This window comes from Trichomonas vaginalis, chromosome IV (genome assembly GCF_026262505.1).
Source record: "Trichomonas vaginalis G3 chromosome IV, whole genome shotgun sequence".
Classification (NCBI taxonomy): domain Eukaryota; phylum Parabasalia; order Trichomonadida; family Trichomonadidae; genus Trichomonas; species Trichomonas vaginalis.
In genome coordinates, this window is record NC_067206.1 from 7,036,326 (window position 1) to 7,057,717 (window position 21,392).

At 29.0% G+C, this 21,392-nt stretch overlaps 6 protein-coding genes and 1 pseudogene across 7 annotated transcripts, besides 8 other annotated features; 3 read left to right on the plus strand and 4 right to left on the minus strand.

Moving 5' to 3' along the window:
• Positions 1–1,443: 1,443 nt before the first annotated feature.
• Positions 1,444–1,477: a terminal%2Cinverted (terminal inverted repeat of MuDR-4N1_TV transposon ID:TVAGG3_0045100).
• Positions 1,444–2,022: a mobile genetic element.
• A 2,260-nt stretch (positions 2,023–4,282) lies between these two features.
• Positions 4,283–4,362: a mobile genetic element.
• Positions 4,334–4,362: a terminal%2Cinverted (terminal inverted repeat of MuDR-4N1_TV transposon ID:TVAGG3_0045110).
• A 934-nt stretch (positions 4,363–5,296) lies between these two features.
• Positions 5,297–5,333: a mobile genetic element.
• Positions 5,297–5,333: a terminal%2Cinverted (terminal inverted repeat of Banshee-A3 transposon ID:TVAGG3_0045120).
• A 1,171-nt stretch (positions 5,334–6,504) lies between these two features.
• Positions 6,505–6,542: a mobile genetic element.
• Positions 6,505–6,542: a terminal%2Cinverted (terminal inverted repeat of Banshee-A3 transposon ID:TVAGG3_0045130).
• A 69-nt stretch (positions 6,543–6,611) lies between these two features.
• Positions 6,612–8,657, plus strand: TVAGG3_0045140 (the record flags this gene model as incomplete). Its single annotated transcript, XM_001304337.1, has 1 exon — positions 6,612–8,657. One exon carries the CDS (start codon positions 6,612–6,614, stop codon positions 8,655–8,657), a length of 2,046 nt encoding a protein of 681 aa, XP_001304338.1.
• Positions 8,658–9,002: 345 nt separating this feature from the next.
• On the minus strand, positions 9,003–10,805 carry TVAGG3_0045150 (cyclin-dependent kinase inhibitor 2C-related family; the record flags this gene model as incomplete). Its single annotated transcript, XM_001304338.1, has 1 exon — positions 9,003–10,805. One exon carries the CDS (start codon positions 10,803–10,805, stop codon positions 9,003–9,005), a length of 1,803 nt encoding a protein of 600 aa, XP_001304339.1.
• A 1,912-nt stretch (positions 10,806–12,717) lies between these two features.
• TVAGG3_0045160 lies at positions 12,718–13,786 on the minus strand (annotated as a pseudogene). The gene has a single exon: positions 12,874–13,729. A coding segment is annotated over exon 1 (856 nt).
• Positions 13,787–13,864: 78 nt separating this feature from the next.
• Positions 13,865–16,338, minus strand: TVAGG3_0045170 (uncharacterized protein; the record flags this gene model as incomplete). The annotated part of the gene is made up of 1 exon (XM_001304340.1): positions 13,893–15,857. The coding sequence occupies one exon, from the start codon at positions 15,855–15,857 to the stop codon at positions 13,893–13,895; it is 1,965 nt and encodes a 654-aa protein (XP_001304341.1).
• A 100-nt stretch (positions 16,339–16,438) lies between these two features.
• Positions 16,439–17,152, plus strand: TVAGG3_0045180 (uncharacterized protein; the record flags this gene model as incomplete). The annotated part of the gene is made up of 1 exon (XM_001304341.1): positions 16,439–17,152. The coding sequence occupies one exon, from the start codon at positions 16,439–16,441 to the stop codon at positions 17,150–17,152; it is 714 nt and encodes a 237-aa protein (XP_001304342.1).
• Positions 17,153–17,325: 173 nt separating this feature from the next.
• TVAGG3_0045190 (protein ubiquitination) lies at positions 17,326–18,571 on the plus strand (the record flags this gene model as incomplete). The annotated part of the gene is made up of 1 exon (XM_001304342.2): positions 17,486–18,571. The coding sequence occupies one exon, from the start codon at positions 17,486–17,488 to the stop codon at positions 18,569–18,571; it is 1,086 nt and encodes a 361-aa protein (XP_001304343.1).
• A 178-nt stretch (positions 18,572–18,749) lies between these two features.
• TVAGG3_0045200 (uncharacterized protein) lies at positions 18,750–21,312 on the minus strand (the record flags this gene model as incomplete). The annotated part of the gene is made up of 1 exon (XM_001304343.1): positions 19,895–21,133. The coding sequence occupies one exon, from the start codon at positions 21,131–21,133 to the stop codon at positions 19,895–19,897; it is 1,239 nt and encodes a 412-aa protein (XP_001304344.1).
• Between the last annotated feature and the right edge of the window lie 80 nt (positions 21,313–21,392).

Sequence of the window (21,392 nt, forward strand, 5' to 3'; positions counted from 1 at the left end):
ATTTGGATATATCATCCAAATATCTGTAAAATTGAAAGAAACGATTCAAAACTGGAAACACATTAGGTGTGTTTTCATATAAATCATTATTTAGTATACTTTCGTAATCACGGTTATTGACTTTTAATTTGTGCAAAATATTTATGCATATTATCAGCTTTCATTGTAAGCTTGATAACTGCATATGTAAAATAAGCAGGAAAATAATAAACGGAAAAATTTATTATAAATTTTCAAAATTGGACGTTAGGTTTTCGTATTCGTTAAAATGACATTATCTCTATAACTAGCGTAGTCGTTGCTCTGCTTTACAATAGTTGCATGTATTTCCTTCAGGTCGAATCGAAAAATCAAAAAATAAATTTGATTAAAACACCTACGATATGAAATTATTTAGCGTGTATATATGACTGTTAAAATTATTGGCTCTAACTCCGACTTTTGTTACATTCCTAAATATGATGACCTTTTTTTCTCCAAAAACTAACATGTAATAGCCTAGAATGCTCTGTCCGAAGTATACTTTTTATCCCCTCACAGTACAATACAAAACTAACATTCAAATGTTGCGAAAAAGTTAGTTGAAGTAGCAAGGGTAAAAAAAGTGAAAATTTACGAAAAAATGCACGTTAAAAATTGAGACGTTTCCTGGCCTTTAAGCAACCCTACAAATGAGATATACCCTCTATTTCCAGGAATTACCGTTTAAGGTTATTTTTTGCATCAAAAAAATTCAATTTTAGCATGATTGAAGTATTATTTTTAAAAAAAAAATAAAATAATATTAATTTATACAACAGTGTTATATATCCCTTACATTTTTGTGGCAAATGGAGAGGGTAACGGCGTCGAAATTGCATAATTTCAAATCTCCTTATCTCAACGAATACAAGAGGGATGGGACTGAAATTAGGGTATTTTAATAGGTATGAGGTATCAAACATTTTCACTGATGAAAAATTGAAAAAGCTGATTTCAGCTTTCTAATCATACCTTATATATGAGGTATCATATCAAAATACTGATATGTTATTACTTATGGGGCCACCTGAATGTTCTCACAATTTGTTTGTATAGATATAAAAATAATTATATTAAATTTAAATTAAGTCTTTTATTCCTAAAATGAATACTTTTTGACATTTTTAGAACTTTCATATTATGAAGTGAATAATCTCAATTGTAGAAATGATAAGGATAAGAAATTGATTACTAAAACAATAGTATTTCAAAGTCTTATGATGTTTAATGTATTTACATAGATATGGATAAACAAAAAATATATTTTAATCAGAATAAATTGAAAAATCTATTTCAATCTTTTGCAAGGAAAAGGCAAATGCACATGCATTTACTAAAAGAATGGAGTATTAATGATATAATCAACAAATCCTGCATTTATTTTGATAAATATTCATTTTTTAAAATTTTGACGAGTTCGAGGGGAACAGGACAAATTTGCCACACGGCACTTTTTTTTAAAAAAAATTAATGGAGCGGAGCGATACTCTGCTGCAGGAGCCCCAAGGCTCCCAATCATTACGAAAGGGAGCCTCAGGGCTCCTGAGAATCCATCAGCAGAGGCCTTTTCATTTGGCCTCTGCTGATCAAAGATTCGGCGAAGCCATTCTTCGTCTCAGGAGCCCCAAGGCTCCCAATCATTACGAAAGGGAGCCTCAGGGCTCCTGAGAAACTCTTTGAGAAGGTTTTCTTTAAGAAAACCTTCTCAAAGATGATTGTCAGCATTCACTCAAAATCTACCAAGAGTTTCAAAGTTTCAAATCTATCTGAAATGAAGCTTTGAATCTCTTGTATATCTAATTGTAGAGGTACCTTTTCAAAATGTCTTCTATTGATTAAATTTAATCAGTAAAAGTCATTTTGAAAAGGTACATCTCTATAATTGCTATTGAGCATTCACTCTTGGAACCTTGGAGCTCTTGTGTAGTGCATGAAAACTCCAAGATTCTAGCATAAAACATATATCATAGACATAATTTCTTCAAATATAATTTAAGGATACCCTTACATTGCGTAGTTAGAAAGAGAATATGATATTGTCATGATTGCTAAAGTTTTAGGCTCCAGAAATGAATATACATCAAACTGAAACAATTGATAAATTGAATGAACTTTTGAGAGGTTCTCAAATAAAAAAAATTATCTAATTTTTTACAATATTACTATTATTTTATCCACATATGTATATATAGTAATTTGAGAAAACTTTTAGGAAAAAATAAGTTTAATAAAATCTGAATTTTACTTGTTGTGGATTGTTATTAATTGACACTCCAGACGTATTACTAATAGTTATGCGTATGCAATTAAAGTATTTCTGATGGACAAAATGTGAGATTTATATCAGATAATTCATTTCTACTATTAAGTTATTCATTTATGAGTTTGCACTTATTCGCACTAAATAAATAACTATTAAAAATTGTTTTAATTAATTGACACCATATAATAGAGTGAATTTTGTTTGATCAAACAACAATAGATGATAGATATAAAGCCAAGAAACTTGCTATTAATATGCTCTACTTGCTATTTCAATGTAAGTATGATATTTTCTAAATGTTTCGTTCAGATAACTTAGATATATTAGTCAAAATTTGAAATTTTAATAGCACATTATTAAAATAATTATTATTCATAAAAGATTAATGAAATAGTAAAAAAAATCAATCAAATTATAAAAATACAACATTTAGAAGAATTCTTATTATCCTTCAAAAAGTCAGTATTTCTGTGTAATTTTCTACACATTGTAGTTATTGCACTTTGTCTATGGATTTGTATATATGTTATATATAAATTATATATCTAAACTGCCCATAAGTGCAATTTTTATATAAATTGTTTATTTCTTTAACAATTTCATATAAAATATGCTTTTTTAAGCGTATCAAAGCTGTGTTCTTAATGTGCATGGATATATCAAGAAAAATGTCGAAAAAAAATGTGAATTCACAAATTCACTGAATTTTCACGTTTTTTGAATTTTGCTACAGCACTAATATTAAATAATACTAAAATCTTCTGTCTTTGTAAAAGAATAAATTCTGACAAAAAGTGCTCGTTTAAATTTAATGATCATCTGTATGACTAAGTGGTAAAAAGTGTTTATGACCAAAAAAGGGTTACATGCTTAGTCTATTTTTCTGACAGGATACTCTAGATTTACATGATCTCTATTTCATATCTCCGTTTTTAGATTCTTCGACAGATTTTATGATAGAAAACCAAGATTAACAAATTTCCGGCATGTTAATGAAGAAATCTGCAGCTACCCTCAATATTATTTCAATAATCAGTATCGTTTCTCTTACAATTTATTTTTTTTCAATAATTTAACAAGAAATAGCAATACACACTTGGTTTTACGTATAAAAGCTAAGTGTCGAACTTAATCAACTTTACTTACTTAGCAAATGAATATTTTTGTGGTTGCGAGTTCTGAATGCTGAAGTTTTAGATTTCTCTATAAATGATATCATTGCACTTACAATGTTGTTCCAGCCTATCGCATAAATCATAGAAAATCCAAAAAAAAAAATAATAAAGAAAATTCATGTCATGAAGTTCAAAAAATACCGTGTAACATTAAAATTTGTTATGCATAATACATTTTAGCTATTATTGATTTTTTTTAATTTTCGAGAAATTGAATGGTGAGTCCGATAGAGAAATTTTTAAAAATCCTAGTCCCTCATAGAAGTAATTTCCCTCGTCTCCCATACTTCCAAATGTATGCATATGACATAAACTTTTATGCATTACACAAGTGGCCAATAATATCTATAGAGTAAAAAATTAGAAATTTAATTTTTTTATATGATAGTTATATTTCAGATTTGCGAGCGTAACTTTTTTCTCCATGGCATACTTGTTTTAAGAGCAAATGATCAAAATCGTCCTTCAATTATTGAAGGAGCTGATATCTTTTGAAAATTGAATTGAAAGGGTATTCAATTTTCAAATTTCCTCTCAATTTTGGAAACATATCAACTCTATGAATTAACAATTATGTGCCTTCACAGTTTATCAGTCATATAAGGTGCTTATAAAGAAAAAAGTTACGCTCGCAAAATATGTTTTTATATAGATTTCACATAAAATAATTATGTAATTTCTAAAAAGAATATTTTTGTTCTTGAATATTAAAGTGTATTGTAGTTTAAAAAGTTTTAAATATGTTGCTAAAATTTCAGGTTTATAGCTCATGTCTAGCATGACTTCTTCGTATGCGCAAAAAATCTGACACGTAAGGGTATCCTTAAGGTTATTTTTTAAAAATTAGAAAGGCGTAATTTAAGATTATTGAAAAGTGACACTTGGCAAATTTGTCCCGCACTCGAGTTCGAGGTCTTGTTTCTGTTCGAATTCGTGAAAAATGAATATTTTCAAAATTTGATAAATGATATAGTATCATCATCCAAATAGAATGCATCTATTATACTTTTTATTGATTTATTTCTATTTTATTGGGATAATCAGATTTTCCTTTGAGTGTGAATGATATACTTTTGTCACAGCACCAAATCATATAAAATGTGCTGAATTTGTTTCCGCTGTTTATTTTCAATCTAATCTATTCTAATAGTAGTTTTCGTGCATTCGAAGTTTCAACAAAAAAGTCTATGAATACTCAAAATAATTGATTTTTATATCATTAAATACTATTTTTAGTGGAGAACAAAGCATATTTTAACGTCAGCCAGGAATTACCGTTTTACCAAAATTTTTGTTTTTGAGCAAAAAATTTATCATAAAAACACTCTTTATATCATAAAAATGCTATATTATAAAAATAAAAAATTTCAACTTGCAATCAAATCATATTAAATCTCATATCTCATATTTCCATACAAAGTACAAAATCATAAAATTCAACATCTTTTCTATCATATCCTCTTTTAAAAAGCTTTGAAAATGTCTATATATGTCGAGATATAGAAGCTTTTTTAGAAGGTGGAAAAAAGTGACGGTAATTCCTGGAAATAGAGGGTAATGTCTAAAATTATCGGAAAAGATAATGAAAAGTATCCAGGAGCTATGAAAAACTAGTTTTGGAAATGTATTCACACACACATTACTATTTCTAACAATCAAATTTCAGCTCTGTGATATTTTTAGTTCTAAATTATTTTAAATCATTATTTGGGCTAATAGAAAAGATATACTCATCTCAAATCCTTATATTTTTCGTTTTTAAAGTAAGAAAATTCCAATAAAGATTTTGAAAATCTGAAAATTTTGAGCATTCAACCATCTTAAATACTTTGTAGTGTAATAAACAGAAATTCATCAAAAGTGACAGCTCTCAATTTTTTGACATTTGTAAATTCTAAATTGAATGAGAAAAATGAAATAATACTAAGCATAATACAATATTCTAGATTTAATTATAATTAGGAAAAAGTTAGTTTTGAGAGTACTTTTCATAGGCATATAGAATGAAATCTTCTGAAATAATATCACATAAACTCATATTATTTTCTAATATATAACTATTTTATATAAAAATCAAATTCAATGATCTTAAAAGCGAAGGATAACCTCAAAATTTACGAATATAATGAGTGGGAATATAATGCTTATCTATCATAAAACCATATGAAATATCAATTTTTGCTTTACGCCTAATTTTTGACGACAATTAGCAAAAAAGTTAAATGTTAACACTCAGTCCATTTGAATATGAAAAATAAAATTGACTTGATTAAATGTTTTTATTTATCATGCAATTCTTCTTGCGACCAAAGATTTGAATAAAAGTTCAAAAATAAGATAGCTTAAAAAATAATATACGGTAGTGTTTACTAATAGATGAATAGTATATAAATTCTATTAAAATGGATTTGATCCAAAAAAATATATAAATTTGATCATAAATAAAATCGTTTTAAATTACTTCTTCATTTAAATTATAACAATTATTTTTGGTTTTATATTTTTTTGGATCAAATCCATTTTAATAGAATTTATATACTATTCATCTATTAGTAAACACTACCGTATATTATTTTTTAAGCTATCTTATTTTTTGAACTTTTATTCAAATCTTTGGTCGCAAGAAGAATTGCATGATAAATAAAAACATTTAATCAAAGTCAATTTTATTTTTCATATTCAAATGGACTGAGTGTTAACATTTAACATTTTTTGCTAATTGTCGTCAAAAATTAGGCGTAAAGCAAAAATTGATATTTCATATGGTTTTATGATAGATAAGCATTATATTCCCACTCATTATATTCGTAAATTTTGAGGTTTATCCTTCGCTTTTAAGATCATTGAATTTGATTTTTATATAAAATAGTTATATATTAGAAAATAATATGAGTTTATGTGATATTATTTTTCAGAAGATTTTGTGTTCTTCTTCAAAATTTTATTTTTTTATTAAAAAGAATCTTTACAAAATATACATTTACTTTAATTAATATTTAAAAACGTGCTCTATCAAAAGTTCCAAAAATTCAATATTTTAGCTTTTCTGAGGTGTCACTTTTGATGAATTTCTGTTTACAACAGTAGTTAGATATCTTTTAAAAAGGCATTATTTAGATTATAAAATCCAAAAAAAAATCTCAAAAATTTAGATGAGCGAAGAAAAAAAGCCAACTATTACATTTGTTGGCCCTTCGCTTAAAGATTTACTTGCTGATACTAGTACAGTGGAAAAACCACGCACATTTTCTTTTTCTGACTTTCTAGTCGGAAATAATAAACCACCTGTACCAAAAGCTCAAGTAAAAGTAATAATTCCACAAGCAACAGTAAGAAAACCAAAGGTTATTGCTGCTCCTACCACTGTTTTTCAAGCTACTATTCCGAAAGCCACCGAAATTACAGGAGAATCTGGAGATCGTTGGAATCTCCGATGTTTCTGTGATTGCTATCTTGAACAAGGCTTTATGATTCAATGTGAGCGCTGTGAATGCTGGCAGCATGCGAAATGCGTGAATGAACTTCCATTTAAGTTAACAGATCATTATACGTGTCCCATTTGTGCCCACAAGCATATAAGATGTTCTTGTGATGACAATTTAGATTATACTTTACCTTTAATTCGTTGTACAAAATGTAAATACTTCGTTCATCGGCAATGCGAAGGATTAGACATTGGTCCTGTTAATCCTGACACTTATGTATGCAAGCGATGTGGTGGGACCTTTCAGCAGCTTCCAGATGTTTTTTTACCAAATACTTTACCATTTCAAAACCCAAAAACTAATCTCACGAAGACAATAATCGAAAATTTACATCCAGCCATACGATCAACACCATTTTATAAGGTTCTACTTACAAAATTAGTTCAAAAAGACTTAACTCTTTTTCATTTTCTCAGTGTGATATACAACGAGCTCAGATCCTTCTTCTACATTACTCATCCATCGATATCCTTCCAAACAGTACGCAAAAGACGAAGTGATGTCGCTACATCTTTCTACAAATGCTTATTTTACATAGCAAACCAACTTTTTTACGTAAACAGTGACCAGATTATTGCTTTAATCGACAACCTGGCCAAGTTGGACTTGTACAAAGACCCAGGAAAAAGATTTTTTTACAATAATTTGACGACAGAACCGATTCAAGTGACAGAGAACGCACAAAACGACTTCAACAAGCTCAAACATCTACCAGAGATCCCGAATATCTCGCAACAAGCTGATTTAATCGTTGATAATAACGGAGTTTTCTGTAAATCAGAGTTACAACCGGAACAGCTTGTTTGTATCCTCAGCGGATGGGTTGGCCTTTCGGATGAATTCAATTACGACCGCGGAATCGAGTTGAATCAGTTTTCAATATTTTCATCCAAGTTTATTATTGATATTCATGACCGACCGCAGATCGGAATCAATTTCCATCGCAGTCTTAACCCGAATTGTATAGTCAAATTGTTCCAATCGAAAAATAATTTTTATGTCGGAATTTTCTCAGGAATTTCTGATGCAAACGGTATAGATAGCCGCACTAGGCGAGGCAAGTTCTCCATTCCTTCCATGACAGAATTGACACTTCCCATTGACTTTCCACCCGGAACTTTAATTGAGCCAATAGACTACATGTCTTGGCACTTTGACCTTGACGCCGCCACAGATCCTACCTCTTCTCCACCCCCGCAACAGGACACCAGCCTCAGGGAAGCCAGAAGGATCCAGAGAGCGATGAAGGAAGCGACCAAATTAGAAAAAATTGAGAAAGAAAAGGAAAAACAAGCCCTGAAAAAGAAGAAAAAGAAGGAAAAGGAGATGGATAAACCGAACAAGAAACGCCTACAGAAGGAAAAGGCACAAAAAAAGGAAGAACCCGAAGAAAATGACTCATTCTTGTTCGGATTGTTCTCAAAACCTGACGTTGGACCTCCTCTCATTCAAGTATATGCTAGAAATAACGAGGAAGAGCAGGAAATGGAGCAGGAAGAGGAAAAAGAAGAAGATCAGATTCCAGAAATTTCTAAGTCAACAGCAGAGATGTCTAAACTCACTCCAAAACAGGAGAAAGTTCCAGTTGATGAGATATCAGTCCCTGTTGACTTGTCTTTCTTAGACAAAATGAGAAATTACGGAGATTGCTCGTATCAGCCTTTGAATTTGATTGATCCGACTGAGGAATTCAGACAAATAATGAGAAATTAAGAATATTTTGTTTATAATAAATATATGTTTGTTTTATTCATATTAGCACTCAATATCAATTTATCCGAAATCATAATAGTCATTATTTTCAGAATGTATAACATTGCATTTATTTATTCTAGTGAATTGAAAAGATATATGGCTTTGAAATTTTTTAATGACTGATCAAGTCATAAATCAAAACAAATACAGTGAATTTCGAAGTACCTATAAGTACTACATCGGTTCATACATTGCGCTTTATCAGTTAAAAACAGGCAAAGAAGAAAAATTAAATCATACAATGAAACATTTAGGTGGAAACTGTGTAATGGAAAAGTTTGCATATTATCACAATTAATAGGTTTAGATTTTCATGAATTCAAAATAATCTAAAGCTGATTCTCCTGCATTATTTTTTACATTCGAATTTGCACCATGTGAAAGAAGAGTCCTGAATACTTCGCAATTACTAAGGCATGTTGCAATAAGAAGAGCTGTGTTTCCACCATTATTTTTTTCATTGATGTCAACACCATATGAAAGAAGAAGTTTAACAGTTTCTTTATTATTACGAGATGATGCAATATGAAGAGCTGTATTTCCATCATTATTTTTTTCATTAACATTTGCACCATGTGAAAGAAGAAGTTTAACTATTTCGCTATTATAAGATGATGCAATATGAAGAGCTGTGTTTCCATCATTATTTTTTTCATTGATGTTGATACCATATGAAAGAAGAATTTCAACTATTTCTTTATTATTTTTTAATACTGCAAAGTGAAGAGCTGTTTCTCCGCGTTTATTTGTTTCATGGATATTTGCACCATATGAAACAAGAAGCTCGACTGTTTCTTTACTATTATTTAATGCTGCCTTATGAAGAGACGTATTGCCACCTTTGTCTTTTTCATTGATATTTGCCGCATGCGAAAGAAGATATTGGGCCGTTTCTTTACTATTATTGAATGCTGCAGTGTGAAGTGATGTTTCCCCCTCTTTATTTTTATCATTGACATTTGAACCGTGTGAAAGAAGGACATTGATTATTTCGTTATTACGAAGGCGTGTTGCAATATGAAGAGCTGTATTTTCATTTTTATCTTTTTCATTGATGTTTGCATCATATGAAAGAAGAAGTTCAACGGTTTCTTTATTATTACGAGATGATGCAAAATGAAGAACTGTTTCTCCATCTTTATTTTTTCCATTAACATTTGCTCCATGTGTAATAAGGACCTTGATTATTTCTCTATTACTAAGGCGTGTTGCAATATGAAGGGTTGTATTTCCATCGTTATTTTTTTCATTAACATTTGCACCATATGAAAGAAGAATTTCAACAATTTCGCTATTATAAGATGGTGCAATATGAAGAGCTGCGTTTCCATCATTATTTTTTTCATTAACATTTGCTCCATGTGAAAGAAGAAGTTCGACTATTCCTTTATTATTTTTTAATACTGCGCAGTAAAGGGCAGTTTCTCCCTGTTTATCTTTTTCATTGATATTTGCATCATTCAAAAGAAGAAGTTTGGCCATTTCTTTATTATTATATATTGCTGCTTTATGAAGAGCTGTTTTTTGGTCATAATCTTTTTCATTGACATTTGCGCCTTGTGAAATAAGAAGTTCAGCTGTATCTTTACTATTATTATTTACTGCAATATGAAGAGCGGTTTCTCCAAAATTATCTTTTTCATTGATATTTGCACCATGTGAAATAAGAAGTAGGATTGTTTCTTTACCATTTCTAAATGCTGCAAGATGAAGAGCTATTCTTCCGTAATTGCCTTTTTCATTGATATTTGCTCCAAGTGAAAGGAGATGTTCAACTGTTTCGCTCCAATTTTTTTCTGCAGCAATATGAAGAACTGTCTTATCGAAATCAATTTTTTCATTAATATTTGCTCCAAGAGAAAGATAGTATTCGTAAAGTGAAGGAATATTAAGCAAAACTGAATAAATAAAACATACGTTAATATCATTAGTTCGATCGAAGTAAACTAATAATGATTCAAGATTATTATGATCTGTGCAATATTTTAAATCGATCGCTAAATTGTATTCATTCATCAAGAATGTAACAAAATCAATATTGTGAGAAATAATTGCATAGTCCATACACTCTATGTTTGGTTTTTGAAATTTCAAACACTCGCTCATGATCTCTGGATTTCCTCCTAAAAATGATAGTTTAAGGATACCCTTACATTGCGTAGTTAGAAAGAGAATATGATATTGTCATGATTGCTAAAGTTTTAGGCTCCAGAAATGAATATACATCAAACTGAAACAATTGATAAATTGAATGAACTTTTGAGAGGTTCTCAAATAAAAAAATTATCTAATTTTTTACAATATTACTATTATTTTATCCACATATGTATATATAGTAATTTGAGAAAACTTTTAGGAAAAAATAAGTTTAATAAAAATCTGAATTTTACTTGTTGTGGGATTGTTATTAATTGACACTCCAGACGTATTACTAATAGTTATGCGTATGCAATTAAAGTATTTCTGATGGACAAAATATGAGATTTATATCAGATAATTCATTTCTACTATTAAGTTATTCATTTATGAGTTTGCACTTATTCGCACTAAATAAATAACTATTAAAAATTGTTTTAATTAATTGACACCATATAATAGAGTGAATTTTGTTTGATCAAACAACAATAGATGATAGATATAAAGCCAAGAAACTTGCTATTAATATGCTCTACTTGCTATTTCAATGTAAGTATGATATTTTCTAAATGTTTCGTTCAGATAACTTAGATATATTAGTCAAAATTTGAAATTTTAATAGCACATATATTAAAAATAATTATTATTCATAAAAGATTAATGAAATAGTAAAAAAATCAATCAAATTATAAAAATACAACATTTAGAAGAATTCTTATTATCCTTCAAAAAGTCAGTATTTCTGCTGTAATTTTCTACAACATTGTAGTTATTGCACTTTGTCTATGGATTTGTATATATGTTATATATAAATTATATATCTAAACTGCCCATAAGTGCAATTTTTATATAAATTGTTTATTTCTTTAACAATTTCATATGAAATATGCTTTTTTAAGCGTATCAAAGCTGTGTTCTTAATGTGCATGGATATATCAAGAAAAATGTCGAAAAAAATGTGAATTCACAAATTCACTGAATTTTCACCGTTTTTTGAATTTTGCTACAGCACTAATATTAAATAATACTAAAATCTTCTGTCTTTGTAAAAGAATAAATTCTGACAAAAAGTGCTCGTTTAAATTTAATGATCATCTGTATGACTAAGTGGTAAAAAGTGTTTATGACCAAAAAAGGTTACATGCTTAGTCTATTTTTCTGACAGGATACTCTAGATTTACATGATCTCTATTTCATATCTCCGTTTTTAGATTCTTCGACAGATTTTATGATAGAAAACCAAGATTAACAAATTTCCGGCATGTTAATGAAGAAATCTGCAGCTACCTCAATATTATTTCAATAATCAGTATCGTTTCTCTTACAATTTATTTTTTCTCAATAATTTAACAAGAAATAACAATACACACTTGGTTTTACGTATAAAAGCTAAGTGTCGAACTTAATCAACTTTACTTACTTAGCAAATGAATATTTTTGTGGTTGCGAGTTCTGAATGCTGAAGTTTTAGATTTCTCTATAAATGATATCATTGCACTTACAATGTTGTTCCAGCCTATCGCATAAATCATAGAAAATCCAAAAAAAAAAATAATATAAAGAAAATTCATGTCATGAAGTTCAAAAAATACCGTGTAACATTAAAATTTGTTATGCATAATACATTTTAGCTATTATTGATTTTTTTAATTTTCGAGAAATTGAATGGTGAGTCCGATAGAGAAATTTTTAAAAATCCTAGTGCCTCATAGAAGTAATTTCCCTCGTCTCCCATACTTCCAAATGTATGCATATGACATAAACTTTTATGCATTACACAAGTGGCCAATAATATCTATAGAGTAAAAAATTAGAAATTTAATTTTTTTATATGATAGTTATATTTCAGATTTGCGAGCGTAACTTTTTTCTCCATGGCATACTTGTTTTAAGAGCAAATGATCAAAATCGTCCTTCAATTATTGAAGGAGCTGATATCTTTTGAAAATTGAATTGAAAGGGTATTCAATTTTCAAATTTCCTCTCAATTTTGGAAACATATCAACTCTATGAATTAACAATTATGTGCCTTCACAGTTTATAAGTCATATAAGGTGCTTATAAAGAAAAAAGTTACGCTCGCAAAATATGTTTTTTATATAGATTTCACATAAAATAATTATGTAATTTCTAAAAAGAATATTTTTGTTCTTGAATATTAAAGTGTATTGTAGTTTAAAAAGTTTTAAATATGTTGCTAAAATTTCAGGTTTATAGCTCATGTCTAGCATGACTTCTTCGTATGCGCAAAAAATCTGACACGTAAGGGTATCCTTAAGACATAAAAGTGTTATTTCTGAGTCAAATTTTGTTCTTAAAAATTTGAAACAATCAACTGCTCCATAGTAGCAACATAATTCAAGTAATGAATATCCATCAACAGAATGTGGATAAAATTTGCAGTTAAGTCTTTGATCTTCGTTGAATCCATCTCTTTCAGTGAATGAAATGAATCTTTTAAGGTCATTATCCATAATTGCATTGTAAATTGAATTTTCTGGGAAAATTTCTAGATTTTCGAGTTCCGTATTTTCGATTTCATTGGACTTATTTAAATTAATTCCATATTCTTTATAAAATAGACTGGAAAAAACATTTGGAGTATCTATGACTGTTTTTACATTATATTCATCAAAGATGAGTTTTGCAAGTTTCAAGTATGACTTTGTATAGCGGTTATTGTATGGAATGATATTAAAAATATCTTTTACAATATTTTCGGGAAGATATTTCTTTGAATCAATCAAGTTTGTTTTGATCATTTCGTAAATTGAGTTTATTTCTTCGTCATTTCTCGTCTTTAACTGATATAATGCATTAAATGAATTGATATAGTATGCATAAATGTTTCTCAATTCACTGTACTCCTTTGGGACAATGTCAATTTTTGGCATTAAAAAATTTAATGATCATATTTGACCAAACTGTTTTTATCGTTTTTTAAAATGTCACAAGCGATTTCTCTCATTTTAACAAGACAGTGATAGTATATATTGCTTCGGATAGACTCGACCCTTAAAAAAATATTATTATTTCAAAAACAAAACAAGTATTTATTTATTTCAGTAAAGATGGGATATAAGCGACCAATACCGAAATGTTATCGCTGCACATTGAAGACTTACAAGCAGACTTCAACCTCGCAGCAATTTCAGGTCCGTCTGCTGCATCTAAAATAATTTTTTCTATTGTTTTCGACATCAAAGTATCGACGATACTCATTGAAACAATGATGACGAATTTCATGTCTTCGGAAACATCCATTTTATATGTTTCCGCTTTCTCTTTGATGTTGTGGACATAATACATCGCTGCATCTTTGTCAGAACCAATGCTACCGTATGTGTTGTGCCGGGAACAAAATAAAGTAAATGGTAAATTGCCACAAATTTGAATGATTTTATTTGAGAACTTTACAAAAACCGCCATTCCTCCGACCGAAGAAACAATTAATTGCTTTCCTTTAGTGGAAAAGAATGCGGCTGAAACATACTCGTGTACATTCTTCATTTCTAAGTGATCCAAAGCTTCTTCGATACTTTTTTTCAAATTTTTATCCGAAATCCCGTATTTTTCAACATTATCTATCAAATAATTGGAGAAATAGTTTGTATTTGGATAATTCTTGCGATTGTCAACAATACCTAATAACTTTGGATGCTTGTTGTCTTTAAATATTCTTGATATAATGATATCACCGAAAAAAGTTGGAAAAGCTATGGTAGATGCATAGTATATAGAATCAGTAATGTATCTCTCATGGTATCCTTCTGATTTCGCTGATGTAAAATAAAATTTTCCGGTTGATGAAAAACGATTTATTTGAGTATTGGTTAAATCAAGGTGAGTTAGTTCTTCTGAGACATTTAACTCATTTTGGAATTGAGTTGAAGCTAAATTAAGCTGTTTTAGATTAGGATATTGAATGAAATTCGGAATATACTGAATTAGATTGAAAGAAACATCCAATGTTACTAAATTAGGACAATTAAACTTGTCTGGAAAGAATTGGATCTCATTAAACGATAAATCCAATGAAATAATTGTATTAGGTAATTTTGGGAACTCTAGGAAGCGATTATATGATAAATCAACCTCTTGTAGGCTAGAAATAAATGGTATCTGTGATAATTTGTTGCAAGAAGCAACTAAAACAACTAAATTCTTATTTTCAGATAAAATATCTAGATTTTTCAAATTACAATCAGAAATAAACAGTTCTTCTAAGTTATATGGCAATTTTGGTAATGATTCTATTGGATTTGATGATAAATTCAGTCTTCCAATAGGAGAATTTATAATTTCTTGATTTATTGTCTTTAATTGATTCCCTGCCAACTGTAGATCGAACAAATATGGTAATCTAAACACAGCGGATGGTATTTCATCCAAATTATTGAAAGACAAATCAATAATTCTTGTTGAATCTAAAATATATCTCATTTCTATCTTTTGTATGTTATTATATCTGAAGTAGTAGTCATTTATCATATTTCCTTTGATCTGTGGGAACTTTTCAAGGTTGTTTCCCATCAAATAAAGATGGGCCAAATCAGGAACGTGATTTAACGCAAATGAGCTCACGTTGTTGTTAATAATATTAAATAGTTGTAGACATGATGGAATATTCTTCACTTTTTTGATTTGATTGTTCTGTAAGTAAATTCTACACAAACAAGTGAAAGCATTGAAATTTGAGGGAAGTTCACAAATAAGGTTAAATGAAAGATCGATTTCGGTTACTGTAAATGGTAATTTCGGATATTCTGAAATTTGATTATGTGATAGATTTATACTTTTTAATTTAGGACAAATTTCTGCAAAATTTGATGGGAGAAAAGTCAGTTTATTGTCACGTAAATCAAGTTGCTGGAGAGACTGAAATGATGTGGATGGGGTAATCTCCTTTAGTATGTTATGTTGTAGTGATAATCTCTTTAAATTGAATCCATTAGCGTTTAATACTTCAATTGAGTTAAAATCTAGTTCAATGTATTTTAAATTATCTGTTAGTTTTGGCATTTTCCGTATTTGATTATGCCCAGCATCGATATGCGTCAAATCATCTTTTAATTTTGGGAGTTCTGATATGTCATTATCGAATAAATATAGTGTAGTTATATGATTTTTGTCAATTATTGATTGAGGGAACCTTGAAATTGAATTATAAGAGAGATCTAACATTAATAATCCTGAATAAGTCAAAATCGGTTTTAAAATCTTGTCTGGAATTGATTTAAGCTCATTCTTTTCGTAGAATAAGAGATTTTAAATGTAGGAGTTTCTCTGGTAATTCCTTGATTTGATTTCCATTTAAGTATAAATGAGAGATATGTGATGTTTCTGGTGAATGACAATTTACAATTGTAAGCCTTTTGTTTGAAAGGTCAATATATTTTATGTCAGGATCTAGTTCAGCAGCAGAATCAGCATTTCCCATTTGGCAAATTTAGAGAAAAAGTAAAAATTTTATGAAAATCCAAGTAATTGGTTCTATGACTATCTATTTTATTTTTAATTTTTTTGATCTGATTATTTATTTTATATCACATGTCTGAACAATCATTTTTTCTACATCACGAAAAGTGACAAAATTGTAAAAAATGGGAGATATTGATACTATATTTGAAAACAGTTGGCGTTCAATGTTTAATGCATATTTAATTCCAGAAGCATTCCCTGTTTTCGCTGATCTCAGTAAATTCGATGAAGAAGAAGAAAAAGCTGAAGAACAATATTTAGAATTCGATTCTCCTGTTTGTGCATTGAAACTTAAATCAGACCTTGAAACATTTGACGAAACTAGAGAAAAAGCACTAAATAATTTATTTGAAAAATTTGATTCATTTGATACTTCAATTGAAATACCAGCTCCTCAGTACTTCCCTGTAGCTCTCACTCCATTAGATATTATGAGTGCAGAAGGAAAGAAGTTCGAGGAGTCGAAATTACGTTCTGAAGAAATCAAAGCGCGTTCAGTAGCTGCAAGAAGCTCTGCTATGAAAACTAATAGAGAACTACAAGCTGAAAAACTTGAAATGGAAAAGCAAAAGCGTAGAGAAGAAAAACTCGAGCAACTTAAGAATATGAGTCAAGAAGAACGAGAAAAACTTATTGAAAAACGCCAAAAATCAAGAGAAGCATACTTATCGACTAAAGCTAAGGCAAAGGAACAACAAAAGGAAGAAATGGAGAAAAAGAAACAACAAGATCTCAAAAAACAGAATGATAAAGAAAAGAAGAAAAAAGAGGAAGAAAAGAGGTTGCAAAAAATCAGAGAAAGACCACCAAGTCCAAGAAGAATTAGACTTCATTAAAAATCTTTTTTTATTCTTCCGGAAATTAAATAATATGTTATTTTTTATTATATAGTGCTTGCGTCAATCAAAGATTATCGTAATTTTGAGTTCTTTAAGAAAATTATTTAATTTGGCCGAAGGTGGCGTGCTTGCCCGAAGGGCAAGCGAAGCCACCTGAGGTCCCAAATTATGTTTGATCAGATCAGTAAATCACATAATACGCTTGTTCAATTTCCGAAATTCTCTTCCTTTGATTACATTTCCATTAAAGTATACCATATAAAGGTTCATTATGTTTGTTAACTAACAATGAAATAAAATTCATGAAAAAATGCCATTTGCTTTTTTTTTATGGTGCAAATCACTAAATTTTGCAATGAATTAAAGCGTGCAAATGTTATTACTGAATGTGGTGCATTTCGTATGAAAATTAATGACAGAACCATCAAAACAAAGAAGTCTTCCGCTATTTGTTTTTCAGATTTAATCAAAGAAAAGTATTTCATTGATAAATCAATAACATCGATGGAAACATATCTCGATATTATATGTCAAGATTCAATTGATATCGTTTTAAACTTTATCGAAACAGGCAAACTTGAGTTTTCCGGAGACGAGTCTCATCTTCATGACATATTTGAAATTGGTAAATATTTTGGAAATCAACTTCTAACACAAATATATTGTGAACATGTTAAATCAGACGAATCTCTTACGAATGAAAACGTTTTTAAAAAGTACGAAATTTTTGCTTTCGAAAATGATTCCACATCAATGAATGAATGCATTGAGTACATTTCTTCACACTTTTACTGTTTGAATGAAGAAGAAATAATTAGAAATTTTGTCAAGAATGGATTTGAATTTTGTGAAAAAATATTGACATCAAAACAACTCAAAATTGAAAATGAAGACAAACTTAGTTTCATCCTTTTAGAAATATGCAAGATGAATAGATCATTATTTGATTTATTTGGATATGTCAATTTACAATTTTGTTCATCCAAATTTTTTGATGAAATTTATAATTTTTCAGTTGAAAACTCGTTTGAATCCAGTCTATTAACTATTTATAATGAAACATTGAAGAATTTTCATTCAAATATAAGAGATAATATTGAAATATCCAGTAAATCTATCACATCTTTCGAAAAACATTTAATTCAAAATAAACTAAAAGTATCAGATCAATCTATCAAATCTTTCGAAAAACATTTAATTCAAAATAAACTAAAAGTATCAGATCAATCTATCAAATCTTTCGAAAAACATTTAATTCAAAATAAACTGAAAGTATCAGATCAATCTATCAAATCTTTCGAAAAACATTTAATTCAAAATAAACTGAAAGTATCAGATCAATCTATCAAATCTTTCGAAAAACATTTAATTCAAAATAAACTAAAAGTAACAGATCAATCTATCACTTTTGAGTAAGAGAATGAAACAAGATTTGTAGAAAAAGTTTCTAAAGAAATTCAAATGAAAATGACTGCTTCATCTGTTGGAAATGGAAGTTTATCAAATATAATTTCTTACTTATATAATGATTTTTATACAAATAATGTACCTAATTCATGGTTAAGAGCTGATCTACAAGGATATCAATTAAAACCAAATTCATATTTTATACGATCTGCATGCCATACTTCTAGTTTGTTGAGAAATTGGAAACTAGAAGGAATCAAAAAAGATGGTACAACTGTTGTATTAGAAAATAAATCTTTTATTATTCCACTCAATGAAATCAAGGAATTTCCACTTCAAACTAATGATTATTTTGTTGCTTTCAAAATAACTCAAACTGGAAAGAATGCAACGAATGGTGATCATTTCCTGATTAATGTTTTTGACTTCAAAGGTGAATTAATAAAGATATAACGATTTATTCGTGCATACTCTATAATAATCTCTTATACAGCTTAAAACTCCTTATTTGTTAAAGTGATCTCATATTTAAATTAAAAAAATGCCTGTCTTTACATCATGCAATGTTTGTAAAATTTATGTGTTCAATAACGAAAATAAAAAGAAGATATTAATTCATGTTCAATACTTTACTTCAGATAACAAATAGTTGTTCAAGGTGAAAAATTTAGGAGCTTAATACCCTGATAATTCCGAAATATATGCTGTTCAAGGTGGAAATCAAAACATTTTTATGCAATTGCTGCTCGACATTATCAGTTTATTCTAGAGATTTTTTTAGGCAGATTGAATGTAAAATAATCGTTTTTGCACCTTTTTTGCACTAGTAGAAAATTTCCACAAAAAATAAAGTAATATACATATTTGTTATTAAAATAATAACATTTAAAACAAACAAATGAAAATTGAAAAATAAAACGCCGAATAATAGAATCAGTCAAACTTATGTTCAAAGAAACTCCAAGCTTCAAGATTATACAGTCTAAAAGATTGAACAGATGTTAGCTGAGGAGATATAAATGTTTCACAAAGCTCACTCATTGCGTGGTCGAGTTCTCCGTCGATCCAAATTGCAGATGAGCCTCCGCCACCAATAACTATTTCATTCTTTGTACTTGTCCAGACATTACCGTAAAAAATGAGTTTATTAATAATAGTTTGACAAAATAATTATAATCGAATAATATCTGGCTAGTTCATGTAATATTTTTGCTGAATTTTTTATCTAAAATGATTTTTCTTTTGAATTCGTTCAAATAGAAATAATTTTTTTTGCAATATTAATAGTATAATTAAATATTTATAAAATTACAATCAAATATATAGATACAGTTAAATAGTTGATTCAATAGCGTTAATGAAAGCGTGATGTTCACTTTCTACGCGATCTGTCATTTGCTGGACTCGCTCTTGCATTTGTTGGACTAAATTTGCTACTTCTGGCGATATTACACTTGGTCTATTCAATGATTTCTTTAATTGTCTTTGAAGTTGAGAAATTTCTGTCTGAATCTTATTTTCGTTAATAGATAATGCTGTTTGGACATGACTCTCGAACTCTGTAATGGCTTCTGGATGAGTCATCAAATATTCTGTTTTAGGAACTGATTCTTGGTCTAATTTGGCGGCATTTGCAATTAATGTAACTAGTCTGGTAATAGTATTAGCATTTAATGATTTGATATCATTTGTATACTTCTTAAGCTTCTCAATTCGTTGGGAAATTAAATTATTTTGTGATTGTAAAACCGACGAGAATTTAGTATCGACAGAAGTATTAAATGATTTGAATTGCTGTTTAAAGTTCTTGGTTCTGTTATAAACTGATTTGAAAGCACTGATATAATTTTTATTTTGTAATTCAAGCTGTTGAGCGATTTTTGCTGAATCATCCTTGCTTGCTTTTGATCTAAGTTCATCAATTTCAGCTTGTAATTGGTTGTTTGTCGTTTGTAATACATTTAATTTATTTCGCAAATCAGTATTTGAGCTTTTGAGCTGATTTATTTCTGTTTCATATCTTTTGCGATCGTTTTCACCATCTTTTAACTGAGATTTAAGATTCATATTTTCAATTGAAAGTTCCGCATTGTTAGATTCAAGTGCTGATATTTCTCTCTTTAATTTTGAGTTCTCTAGTTTCATATTTTGTATAGCTTGTATATTTTCATCAGACGATGATGAATTTTTATTTTGCTCAATTGCAAGTTTTGAACTTAAATCGGCTATTTTCTTGCGAAATTCATCCGCTTGAGTTTGATATTCTGATATATCCTGCTTTTGATTATTTACTAAATTGTTTGCCTCTTCAAGTTGAGATTTTAATCTTGATACTTGTGACGTTAAGTCGTCAATTGTTCGAAAACCATTTATCAGATCTTGTATTTTACTATCTGAGAGTGATGCGTCTGAAAGAACTGTTGTCAGGCGACTTTCTAGGTTAGCAACACGAACTTTAAGTTCTACGTTCTCTTGTTGTATACTTGCTTGATTACGAATAGCAGATGTACTAGTAGGTGAATTTGGTGAATCGTTGATTTGTGAAACTGTTTCAGGTATCTGGGATTCCATCACTCAAATTTTACTAGATTTTATTTTCAAAATATTTCTGTTACAGGTGTGGAGTGTTTATAACCACTTAGGCATAAGCTTTCATTAGTTCATTATTTTGTATATCTAGTTGATTTATCTGGAGTTTGTGAACTAAATTCAATAATGTAAAGTTTATATCTGAGAATTTAACTGAATATTTGAATTTTGATGGTCGGGAAGAATTTTCTTTGAGTAAACCTCTTAAATATGCCATATATTGCTTAGAAAGAGAAAAAAA